The sequence below is a fragment of the Coffea eugenioides genome, chromosome 5, assembly GCF_003713205.1.
Source record: "Coffea eugenioides isolate CCC68of chromosome 5, Ceug_1.0, whole genome shotgun sequence".
Lineage (NCBI taxonomy): Eukaryota > Viridiplantae > Streptophyta > Magnoliopsida > Gentianales > Rubiaceae > Coffea > Coffea eugenioides.
The window spans coordinates 4,165,272-4,179,169 of NC_040039.1; the positions used below are offsets into that span (position 1 = coordinate 4,165,272).

The window sequence follows — 13,898 nt, forward strand, 5'->3', positions numbered from 1 at the left end:
TTTTTCACAGGGCAAGAAATTGGAAAACACTGGTTAGGTAACTTTTGAAATTGTTTATTGGAAAGGTAAATTTTGTTGGAAAAGAAATTGAAAAGGTAACTTTTGAAATTTGCTACTTTATTGGACAAATTAACTTACTAATTTACCTCAGAAACTTACCTATTGCTAAAGAGAGTAAGTTTGATTAAAAAAATATATAGTAAAATTCACTACATAAATGGTAAGATTCAATATTAAAAAAAGTAAATTTTGTTAAGTACTTAACTTACTATTTTACAAGACAATCTTATCGATTTAGCTGGAAAAGTTACATGTACCTTTGGATGCATTATTTAATTCACAAAAAAGGACGCAAAAGGCTGTAAACTGTTACAAAAGAAAAGAAAATCAGATGTTCAGATCAACTGTTATTATTTTATATTAAGTTATCTAACGATATCGGTACCACAGCACCATCTGGCATTCAATTGTATGAATATGCAGTCTCAAACTTCTTAACCTTGGAATTCATGGCACGATGGCAGGTTTGACTAAGAGAAAATTCCCAGAAATGTAAATCAGTAAGAAAATTTAATATTAATGCCAAAGGATAGAAGCTGTTTATAAAATAGTGGCACATCACTTGCCGTCTCCATTTCACTTAATCATGGAGAAAATTTTCTATCATTTCCTTCAGGGACTCTTCTTGCTGTATTTTGTTTCAGCTTCCTCAGCCATGACCACAACCAATAGTACCACTGATCAAGATGCTCTTCTTGCGTTGAGAGCTCACATCACTTCACAGGACCCTCATCAAATCCTGTTGAAAAACTGGTCTGTTTCTTCCCCTGCATGTCAGTGGGTAGGAGTCACTTGCGGCTCTCGTCACCGTCGAGTAATTGCCTTGGATCTTTCCAATATGAGTCTTAGTGGCATCATACCACCACAGCTGGGAAATATGTCATTTCTGGTTTCCCTTAACATGAGCAGAAATAATTTCCATGGAGAACTGCCGCATGAATTTGCTCGGTTACGCCGGTTGAGAGTGCTTGATTTAGATGTCAACAATCTCGGTGGAGAGTTTCCCGACTGGTTTGGTTCCTTACATCAACTTCGACTGTTATCCCTGAACAACAACAGTTTCACTGGCTTCATCTCACCTTCCTTGGCTAACGTTTCTACGCTAGAAACGCTAAGTCTGTCATTCAATTATCTCCAGGGAAATATTCCAACAGAGATTTTCAAAATTTCCTCGCTGGAATTGATTTTCTTCCAGGGTAATAGCTTATCTGGTAGCGTTCCAGATGATATGTGTCGCCATCTTCAGAGACTCAAGTGGATTGACCTGTCACGGAACAAGTTAAATGGTCAAATACCATCAAGCATATATAACTGTTCACAACTTCAAGTGCTGCACCTTTCTTGGAATTACTTCACTGGATTCATACCAAAAGAAATTGGCACTCTGAAGGCGCTTGAGCGGCTGTATCTGACCTATAACAGTTTACAAGGTAACATCCTATTTCTGTTTAAAGTATATATGTAATAATATAAAACACTAGTTTAAGTAACAGTCCCAATAAAAGTTTTAAGGAGCAAACTGTTTAAAGGTATGAACTCTTTATATTCCCTTCCAAATTTAGATGGAATATGTGAATCGTCCTTAACATCTCTATATATTATACCTTTTTTTCAGGTGAAATTCCAAAAGAAATGGGTAATTTAACTGTGCTAAAAATACTTGGCGTTGGTGGTAACCACATAACAGGTAGACTAGGTGATGCTAATTTAGAACCATTCAAAAGTCTTCATAAAGAATTTTGTTGTGCTAATGATGCTAACACAATTTGGTAGGCGCAATACCCCAAGAGATCAGCAAGCTATGCAATTTGGAAGAACTCTACTTGGCGTCGAATAACATAACTGGTTTCATTCCGATGCAGGTTTTTAATTTGTCACAGATAAGCACTCTTTCGCTTACAGAAAACCGACTTTCAGGCAATCTTCCGTCAAGGGTGGGTAATGGGCTCCCAAATGTAGAAGAGCTTCTTCTCAACAACAACAATTTTGGTGGATCAATACCAGATTCTATCTCAAATTGTTCCAAACTCAAGATGATGACACTTGCTTATAACAACTTCACTGGTTCTATTCCCAATTCCTTTGGGGATCTAAGACTCCTCGAAGTTCTAGCACTAAATGGCAACAATTTAATGAGTGACTACTCTTCATCTAATTCAGAGTTGAGCTGGTTCAATTCCTTGGCGAATTGCAAACATTTGAGACTACTCGTCGTGAGTGACAATCCACTTAATGGCATCCTTCCAAACTCTATTGGCAATCTTTCAACTTCGCTTGAAGATATGTATGCTATCAATTGCAACATAAGGGGCCGCATTCCGGATGAAATTGGTAATTTGAGTAGCCTGACAATTTTAAGTATGTACAGTAATCAGTTAAGTGGGATGCTGCCAATTACCATGAAAAATTTGGAAAAGCTGCAAGGGATAGATCTTCAAGATAACAAGTTGAGCAAAACCTCGCTTGATTATCTATGTGTTTTGCAGAACTTGGCTGTACTATATCTGGGAGGAAATCAAATTTCGGGATCTCTTCCAGAGTGCATAGGAAATGTTACTTCTTTGAGATATCTTTACCTAGGTTCCAACCTGTTAAACTCTAGTCTGCCTACCACTATATGGAACCTAAAAGATTTGTTAGAGCTTGACCTCTCTTCAAACTCACTCAGTGGAACTTTACCTCCCGAGATTAGGAACTTAAAGGCAGCAATTTTGATTGATTTGTCAATCAATGAGATCTCAAGTAGTATTCCTAGCTCCATCGGAGATTTGGTGAACTTGCAGAACCTTTCTTTGGCATACAACAGATTGCAAGGATCAATTCCGGAATCAATTGTCACGACTCTGAGCTTGGAATGGTTGGATCTTTCACACAATTATCTCACAGGTGTGATTCCAATGTCATTGTCGAACCTTCGGTATCTTGTACACTTCAATGTGTCTTACAACAATTTAAGTGGCGAAATACCGTCCAGGGGCCCTTTTACAAACTTTACTGGAGAATCCTTCATTTCAAATGAAGCACTCTGTGGAGCACCTAGGTTCCACGTTCCCACATGCCCAGGTATTTCAGGTGGCCGATTGAGGACCAAAAAGCTGCGTAGAACTATATCTGTTGCACTTGGAGCATTTATATCAGTTGCGGTTGCCATATTCCTGGGATTCATTTATCTAAGACGCGCAAAGAAAGAACAAGTTGCCAGTGCAGGAGTTCTATCGTCAGTTGCAACACAGGAAAGAATCTCATATTATAAACTTTTACAAGCAACTGACGGGTATGATGAGAGCAATCTGTTGGGCACAGGAAGTTTTGGATCAGTTTATAAAGGCACCCTTGATGATGGGAGGATTGTTGCTGTTAAAGTGTTTAAACTGCAACAAGAAGGAGCATTCAATAGTTTCGATGCAGAATGTGAAGTATTGCGTAGCCTTCGTCATCGAAATCTGACGAAAGTCATTAGCAGCTGCTCAAACGAAGACTTTAAAGCATTAGTGCTTGAGTTTATGTCCAATGGAAGTCTTGAGAAATGGTTGTATTCCCATAACTATTTTCTCGAAATCAAGCAGAGATTAGACATATTGATTGATGTGGCATGTGCACTGCAATATCTCCACTACGGTCTTTCAACACCAGTGGTTCATTGTGATGTGAAGCCCAGTAATGTCCTACTTGATCAAGATATGGTTGCCCATGTGACTGATTTTGGTGTTGCAAAGTTGCTGGGGCATGAGGACAGCTTTACATACACCAAAACATTAGCCACACTTGGCTATCTTGCTCCAGGTAATGCTTCTTCTAGTATAGCTACTCTGGTTTTTTGCCTTGTAGTTATTCTTACTGTTTTCATTTTTTTTTTTTTTTGCTTGTAGAGTATGGACTGGAAGGACAAGTATCAACAAAATGCGATGTTTACAGTTTTGGAATCATGATTATGGAAGTCTTTACAAGAAAAAGTCCCAATGACAAAATGTTTGGCGAAAATTTGAGCCTGAAGAGTTGGGTGAGTGATTCTATGCCAGATGGACTGGTTCGTGTTGTAGATGCCAATCTTCTGAAGCCCAATCATGAAAAGTTGGACTGCATTTCATCAATCATGAAAGTGGCTTTGAATTGCACAACAGAATCTCCAAGGGAGAGAAGCAATGTGCATGAAGTTCTTGCAGATTTGAAGAAGATAAAAATTCAGCTACTGCCATGTTCAAATTAAAAAGAGGTCCATGTGCTTCAAAAATTACTAGCTCCAACTAGTCTAAGCTCTAGTCATATTACATATAACTAGGTAGCCATGTCCTCGTATGAGCAACTTCCAGCATGGGGTTGGTCCTCTTGTGTTACAAATATCATACTTCAATTTGATATGGCGACTATAATGAATGTAGTTAGTTTTTTTGGACTTCCAACAACAAACTACGGAAGGCTCATTGGAACGATTTGTAATCTCTGAAACACAACTTTGTCTACAAGATGACCAGAGACAAGTGCCATGATGAAATATTTGTGACAAAAACAATCATTTCTTGATAGGACCAAGTGAACATAAAGTTTTAAGACACAGTGACGATTAGCCTCATAAATCATTAGTGTCATGCAAAGTTTTCTTAAAAAAAAAAAATAGTTCCATGCTGTCATAATATTACGAGGGTTGTAGAATTCTAGTTGATTGGAGGTGAATTCATGGACGTATTTAATTGATACTATTAGCCAAAGCAACCTGTAATTTCCTTTATTTTAATCTTCCTTGTTCTTTTCATATTTATTTTTTGGTGCCTACTTCATTTATAATCTGATTTTCGAGGAGAAACAGCAAACAAGAAACTACCGTCAGAATATCTACTTCTTTAAATTAATCTTTTATACACTGTGAGTGTAAAAAAAAACAATCCTTAACTTATTGTTGTTAAATAAAACATCTACTTCGACTTACTCTAGTATGTAAAGCAAAGTAAAAGTATATGCAAAATGATGAACAGATCCCCACATGGTAAAACGGTGCATAAATTTATGCCCTCTAATTAAATTATTTTCCATTCTTTTTTCCTAGCTTAAAATATGCAGCAGTCTTCAAACTTTTGTCATGGTTAAATCTCCAGCTGCGTAATTGGATTTATTAGCTAGACTTGAATTTCCATTCATTTCGTTCAAATGCTTGCAGTCCAAATTCCTCTATACTAGGGTATATAAGTAAATATGGCCCAGATAAAAATTTCCCCAGGATGTGATATGCTAAGATCCTAATTTGAAGATCTTAACGAAATTTTGTCTTTTTGGTCGTAAAAAAAAAAAGTAGAAGTTAATCTCAATCACTATCAATTTCTTGCACGTTATTTCTAGGAGGAGAGTTCTGACTTTGATTTTGATTCCTATTTATATGTCTACTCTTTTTCTCTCCCAACTGCTGCGGTTTCTTTTTTTTGGACTTGTCTGGAATAAAGTAACAGGCAATTGGAAAACCATCCCTTCATCTTCTCCTTCTTTGATCCTATGTTCGTTCTTTTTTATCATAATAATTCCAAAAGAATACAACGTGCATGACCAAGAGTCACCGGCTGTATTCTCTTTCAGCTTTAGACCAGTGGAGCCACATCTTGGAAATTAAGTACCCAAATACGTGCATGACGGGTCATTTTTAGACCAGTGGAGCCACATCTTGGAAATTCATAGTAAACCACCATTTGGAATTGCAACATTTCCACATTCAGATTGATAGGCTTAATCACTGATTTGCTGTCGTCTAATAATTGAATCAATGAGACAATTAAGCATATTTGAGGCAAAAAACGGGTTTTCTTGACTTGGAAGTCGTGACTTTTGGTCTTGCACGTACGTACTCTTTGGGCAAGAAAATGAAGTGCCAATGAAATTGTGTGTATGTGTAGTCTCAAACTTCTTGCACTTGGAATTCATAGTAACATTAGTACACCATTTTCCATCTCTGTTCATGGAGAAAATTTACTTCCCCCAAGGTGTTAGTGGGTGGGAGTTTCGTCAAGTAATTGCTTTGTATCTTTCCAATATGAGGCTTAGTGGCATCATATCACCACAGCTGAGGAATTGAACATGTTTTTTTTGGTTTCCCTTAACATTAGTAAAAATTTACTCGTTTACGCGGATTGAGGGGGCTTGACTTAGACGTCAACAGTCTCAACGGAGCATTTCTCAAACAGCGAATTCAAAGTCAAAATCGTGACCTAAAAGAGTGACTTCGAAGTCGCCCTCTCAAATACCGAAATTCTACTCTAGGAAGAATTCAAAAAATTTACACTACTTTTGAAATTTCAAATAAGAATTGGATTATTTGGGTAAATAACCTAGAGCAGTACTGGAAGATAGCCAAATCAATTTGATAAGGACATGCGACGAATGCAGTTAGTTTTTGGTGCAAAACTGCAAATGGTGACTTCAAGCCTTACAAGGGGGATTTTTAGAGTCAAACCAAAGACCTCATCATCACTAGTTAATGTTTCTACCACCTAAGTTGGATCTTGGGGATAAAGTCCAGCCAACTTCTGTTTGTGTGTGATGTGTATATACAACTTGCATAAAAGATGTTCAAATTAATGAAGCCCTAAATTTTAGGCATTTTTCTGAAATCCGGTCTATTTTAACTCTTGATTGTTTGCTTTAGTGTTCTCTAGACATCTAAACTTTGTCACTAGTGTGTGCACTTTTTTGGCACGTAAACTTTTCCTTGGGATTTACATCTGAGAAGAAAAAGATACGAAATAATAAGGCATACTATAAGATGGTACAATCTACTATTAATCATCATGTGAACAAAACAATATATTGCAGCACTCTAAATTCAAAGCAATCTAAGAGGGATGTGAATTAATTGATCAAGATTTTTACAAATTTAAACAATTAAAATGATTATAAACCAAGCAAAGCAAAGGTAAATCACAATCAAGTACAATAGCAAGTCAATGACACCTTAAGAGGGTGAACCAAAGAATTACCAGAGAGTAAAATATCTTATGATGGTTGTAGACATTTTTATTATTTTTAATGGGAGGTTTTGAAACTAATATCTCCTACTTACAATTTTTCTCCCTTACAATGAGGGTTGTAGACTTGTATTTGATTGGAGGTGGATCGGAAGATGTATTTTATTGATGGAGAATAAGAATATTACATACGTTGTGACCTTGAAATTAAAAACTACAATTAACCATTCGTTTTTTTTTTAATCTATCTCTATTCTATTTCCTGGTTCGTAGATACTTTCGCAAATCTTTAAATTGAGAGAGTATGAGCAGCCTCTACCTTCCTTTATTTATTAAATTGATATCAAAATTTAATTTTCCTCAATTTTTTGGGACCAACTTAGTGTGTATAATCTAATTTTCGGGGACAAACAGCAAACACAAAGCAACGATCAAAATATCTACTCCTGTTTAAGTCTTTGCTGTTAAGCAAAATATCTACTTTGACTATATCTTCTATATTAAGAAAAATAAAGTATATGTCCCTTCGCCATTGTAAAGTTTGGAATCTCCATTTAAAATTTAAAAAAAGGAAAATAGGTCACATTTTATAATTGTTGTGGTTTATGTTGATGATTTCAATATGATTAGAACTCTTGAAGAGTTATCAAAACCTGATAAATTTTTAAAGACAAAATTTGAGATCAAAGATATTGGAAGAACAAAATTTTGCTTTGGTTTGCAAATTCAGCATTTGGAAGAAAATAATTTTTGTCACCAATCTGCTTATGCCCAGAAGGTAGTAAAATAGTTTTATATGGATAAAACACATCTATTAAGTACCCAATGGTCATCAGTCAACTCGATCCTATTAAGAATCTTTTTGAACCAAGAGAGGAAGATGAAAAGATTCTTGTTCCTAAAGTACCACATCTCAATACAATTTGTGCATTAATGTATTTTCCTAATTATACAAAATTAAATATATCATTTGTTGTGAATCTATTAACTAGATTTAGTTCCTCTCCTACAAGATGAGATTGCAATGGTATAAAACATATTTTTTTACTATTTCCAAGAAACAATTGATCTTAGTTTATTTTATTCATATAATTGCTGGTGTTGGATATTTATCTGAACCACATGAAGTAAGGTCTCTATTTACTTGTTGTGGTATACCTGTTTCATGATGATCTACAAAACAATCAATAGTTGCCATTTCTTCAGATCATACTGAAATAGTAGTAATTCATGAGACTAATAGAGAATATGTAGGGTCAAAATCAATGGCCCACTGTATCTGGAAGAATTATGGGTTATCTACTGAGAAGAAAGCTTGTATAGATCAACTAAAAGATGAATATGTTAAAGGAGATAGGATGAAATGTATTTGAACAAAATTCTTCTTTACTCATAATTTGCAAAAGAATGGTGGAATTGATATGCAACAAATCCAATCAAGTGATAATCTAATAAATTTATTTACCAAAATGTTGCCGATTGTAATATTTGAGAAATTTATAAGAAAGATTGGTATGTGTCGGTTGAAAGATCTCAAATGATGTTTATAATAGGGGGGAGTTATCCTTCACAAGGGTTTTTTTTCCACTAGGTTTTTTCTTATTAAGATTTTAACGAGTCATATTCTTTGTGTGTTGAACATCCAAGGGGAGTGTTATGAAATTAATGAAGTGATAAGTGTGGATGTTCATTAATCTTCCCAAAATATACATTGGAATATTCATCCCTCTACATTGTTCATTGGTAGATTCATGTATTTACTTGTAGTTCATTAGTTCATTATAAAACTACTAAATTAATGTACTTGAAGTGCTAAATTCATGTATCGATGTTAATGTTGGTACATGTACTTTTGATTTTCTATCACCTATAAATAGCGGTCATCCCCAACCTCATTTGTAACCTATTATAACCTTTGGAACATCGGATATTAGAAGTGAATAATAGAAACATTTTCATTATTTTCTTGTCTCTACTCTATTCTCTTTATGTTTAACTTTTCGTAGTATATATTTTATTAGTTTCACAACAAAGACGATGAATTTCATTGCAAGAATTATTTTGTTAAATTGTCTTTCTAATGGATTTTGTGATTTTTATGAGAATTCATATTTTATTGCTAAGAAGGTTTGGAGATCTTTGTAGAAAAAGTATGACACAGAAAAGGCAGGTGCAAAGAAATATGTTGCAAGTCGCTTTTCAAATGGTGGATTGAAAATTAGTGGCAGCTGAAACTCATGAACGTCAAATGATTGTACTATGATTCATACATTAAATCATTGGGGATAATTCATGAAAATACACCTCCTTACTCACCATCTTCCAATGGGATAGCAGAAGGGAAAATTAGAACCTTAATTGATTTGGCTAATACTATGCGTGTAAGTTCTAACACACCTTCTAACCCTTGAGTGAAGGAATCCTGACTGCTTGTTATTATGTTTTAAATAGAATACATCATAAAAATACTACAACATTTACGAAAATAATTTTCTTACTTTTTAAGCTTTTGGAAAATAAAGTTACATAATCTCAGGACCGCAAAACAATGACAAGTGTAGCCAGGAGATAATGCATGTGCAGTTCCCTTGTCACTCTATTTCTTTACTTTTGATTGGTTCTTGTAAATTTATCTTTTGTTGAACTAAAATATTGTATGGATTGGAAAAAAAATTTCTCGCATCAAAATTGGCATTAAACTTCCTTATGTTATTAGTCATTGAAGTTTTATTGTAAAAATGGAATTTATTCATGGAATTTAACTATGCAATTCATTTGGATTAGGAAATAAAATTTTTAAGTGTGACTTTGTAAGTTGAACAAGTCAATGCAAGAAACTGAATTACATGAAATAATTGTTTGAGAATTATTCTTGAGAATAATGTCAAATAATCTTATGCTGCTGCCCCAAGCAATTTTATTTTAGTTAGAGATGCCTAAAGGCTTGATCTACTGAAGGATGGGAATTTGAGTTCGGGGCAGAGTTGGTAGATCCCATTGGTTATTTGCTTCCAATGTTGACTTTGTAACGCGCAGTTATAAAAATTCGTACCATTAGCATTGATCAAGCTATTACAAAGTTTTCAAAACTAATTTGAACAATTAATAGCAAATTATTTTCAAATTTATATATGGTGTTTGTAATTTATATTATTAACAGATCAAGAAATTATAATCTACATACTAGAAAATGTTCAGAGTAGGAAAGGTGATTGATTATAAACATAAGTAAACATATATAACTTTCCTACTTTATATAAGTATAAAAATTAAGGAAAACAAAAGTGGTGATTGATTGTTGTTAACAAAAATAGCAAATATTGTAAAATATAACCAAAATTAAACACATTAAGAGCATAAATTAAGTAACAAAGTGGGTGATTGATCGTTGTTAATAAAAATAGTACACCTAAAACATGGAAAAAGTTTAGAATTAGTTGTTGAATTAATCTTATATACACTGTCACCATTAAATATAGGATTAATTTTCTATACACAGGTAGTGTATACACTTTCATCATTTGATACATGACACATAATTTGAATTTAAATTTGAAACTCAATTTTTGCTTATATGTCATATATCCAACCGTGATAGTGTATACACAGTCAGTGTATATAAGATTTACTATTAAATATATGACATATGTGTAAAATTTAAATTTGAAATTCAAAATTTGTTTATGTGTCACCCATTCAACCGTGATAGTGTATACACTGACAATGTATATAAAATTTACTCTTAGTTGTTATTAATAAAAATAAAACAATTTAAATCTAATCAAATAAATTAAGGCAGTGTGTATACATGGCAAAAACATAACATGTCCACTTGGCAAAACATGACAATAACCAACTCAACAACATACTATACCGGGCATTGAAAATAGTTTTATATTATATACTAGGAGGTTATTGGCTGTGCTAAGCACAGCCTAGGCCCCTATAATCTGTTGTCATATCCAAAACTTTTTGCATGTTTGAAGAGGGTTGTTGACCTGCTGGGTTTGGTAGCATAGGCGGCTGGAATTGGACTTGCTGAGGATAAATGTGCCGAATTTGTGCTCAGAAGAGCCGTGTGGTAGAGAGAAAGGAGGAAAAGGGTTCAACGGCAATTTGGGAAAGAAACAGTGCAATGGCAAAAGAAGGAAAAGAAATAGAAGGCTTGAAGAGGGGTGTTGACCTGCTTGGTTTGGTAGCAAAATCTCCTCTTCTCCGTTTCTTCCACTCAGATAGCTGAATATGAACCTGCAAAAGATGCTACTGTTCTACCAATTTTCTGAACAAAGCATTGTACTTTCTCTCGGTTAGAACCACAAAAACCCTCCACATGCACGTGATTGCACTTGCCCCAAGAATCAGCTTCTTTTAGGGATTGTACTTGGTTTGAATTTACCAGTGAATTCATCCTTTTTTCTGCTGCTACGAAGTGATTCAATGGCAATTTGAGAAAAAAAGCATTGCAATGGCAAAAGAAAGAAGAGAAATAGAAGGCTTCGGACAAGAGAAGCTTTAGATTCAGACAATTTGCAAGAAACATTTTACCCTGCCATTCCTTAAAAAAACAAAAACATATATTTTTTGTCATTCAGAAATTATTGCATTCATTTGCTCAACAAAATTTTTTTTTGTCAAAATAAAAGACAAATGTTCACATATCAATAAATTAAAATAAAATTGATTCGAAAGTGTGTATTCTATTAGTTGGCTATTTCATTTTTGCATTTATAACAAATTGGAACCAATTTCTTTTCTTTTCTTTTTTTATCATTTTCCCACTTTGAAGATATCTTTTTCTTTTCCTCCGAGTTCAAAAATAGCCAAGGTTTGATTAAGAAAGTTTAAATATTTTTTTAGCATGTAGATTAAAATAATAAAATTCTTGCTATCAAATTTGGATATTTCTTTTAATTTTTGAAAATGTGACAATTTTTCTATCATTTTTTGACGGCTTCTAAAATAGCAAAAGTTATATTAACAACGTAGCAAAAAAATAAAAAAATATAAACTTTCAAAAAGACGAATAGAATTCTATGATTTTTAATAAAGTCAAGTTAATCTGTGAAATATAAGTTTAAATGTTATTTCAAATCGTAATAAATATAAATTAAAATAATGATAATGATAATAATATTATAATTGGATTACATCTGTCCAAGACCTAGAGCTTGAAATCAATTTTAAATATTTCTTTTTGTTTTTGAAAATACGATGATCTGAAAAATACTCTCTCAAATTGACATCATAATAAATATAAATTGAAATAATGATAATAATAATAATAATTTGTAATTGAATTACATCTATCAAAAGCTTACAAATTGAAAAATTCAATAAAAATAATTGGACCTCATACTTGAATGCCAAGGCCAGACCAAATTTGGTCATTGTGCAATGCAGTCCAATCTATCTATCTACCGTTGCCTATAAAAAGAAAAGGAAAGAATGAAAGCTCAAAAATTCACCAAGGATGCCATGTGTCAATGAGACAGCATGCTACAGTAACAGTGCAATGGCAAAAGAAGGCAAAAGAAGGCAAAGAAATAGAAGGCTTCGGACAAGAGAAGCTTTAGATTTAGACAATTTACAAGAAAACATTTTACCTTGCCACTTGTCAGATAATTAAGAAGCCATGTGGCAAGAGGAAAGAAAAATACTAAACCTTGCTCTTTTCTTATATACAAGGTAGATATTCTTACGAACCATACATAGTTCCCCTGGGCCCCCACTTCACCAACGAATGGCCCGAAGAAGATTTCAAGAAAGAAAAACATTGTTGAGAATGCAACAAATGACATCAAACATCAAATAAGTAAACACCCACGCCTTGGAGCAAACACTGGCAACCTAAGAAGCTGGAGTATCTGAGCCATATCATGTGGTAGAACAAGGATTCCTTTTTGTTGGAAAAACAACATTAAAGTTCAATTGTATCATTTCTTGACCGAGTTAGAAACCTGTATCAGAACAAGAGGGAAGTTTTTTTGCTTGTGTGGATGCTATGCTCTGTGGGGAACTTACTGCAGTGTTGGATAAATTTCCACTAATGTCTATAAAATTTCGAAAAAATGTTAGTGTTGTCATCACTCGTTACATTGTTTGGATTGTTATTTTTTGAAATTTTTGTGAAAAAAATGTATCATAGTGATTTAATGTATATAAGATAAAAAGATGCTTGAAAAATGTGTTAACAAAAAACGTAGGAACTTTTTGAAAAAAAAAAAAAGACTTTCCAAACAAGGTGTCTTTTCATGGCTTGTTAGATTAGTGCGAGTTACAAAAAACTTAGCTCTTTACTATTTGTTCTATATAGTTAGCGAAGTGAACTTTTTGGCCCCCATGCGCAATGTGCACCACGGCCCCCATGCAAAGCAGCGCGGGCCGGACCTTTTCACTATTCACACATTAATTGGGATCGAAATTATGGTTTTATCATTGGAGAAGAGAAAATCTACAGTTGAAGAGACGGAAACTGTTGGTGATTCACACAAAGGTTGTGCACTAAAATAACGTGATATAAATTGGAATGTGTGATGACACATTTGCTCGTCGTTTTGCCGAAAAATGGCGAGTTGAAGTACGAAGAGATATTTTGCTACGATTCGAAAAAGGAGGCTGTTCAGCAGCACAGCTAGCAATGGGAGTGCAGGGCCAATGTTAGGAAGACGTGCGAGACTGTTCGTGCGCAGCAGGAAGCGCCCTTCTGCATAGACGGGCATTATGGATGAGACCTTCGACCCTGACAAAGGCGTGGCCTGTGATACGATGTGGCACGATTACATTAAGCTCCCGGAACTGGACATAGATATGGCAACAAGTGCAAAGTGACTTCTATCAACGTCGATGGAAGCGTGTTGATAGGCAGGAATCCTGCCTTAATGGATGATGGAACTG

General features: G+C 34.3%; 1 protein-coding gene across 1 annotated transcript; it reads left to right on the forward strand.

The window, feature by feature from the left end:
- The first annotated feature begins 646 nt into the window (after positions 1-646).
- Positions 647-4,479, forward strand: LOC113771017 (receptor kinase-like protein Xa21). Its single transcript, XM_027315648.1, has 4 exons — positions 647-1,490; positions 1,676-1,747; positions 1,834-3,843; positions 3,930-4,479. The coding sequence occupies exons 1-4, from the start codon at positions 647-649 to the stop codon at positions 4,265-4,267; spliced, it is 3,264 nt and encodes a 1,087-aa protein (XP_027171449.1). The 3' UTR covers positions 4,268-4,479.
- Positions 4,480-13,898: the final 9,419 nt, after the last annotated feature.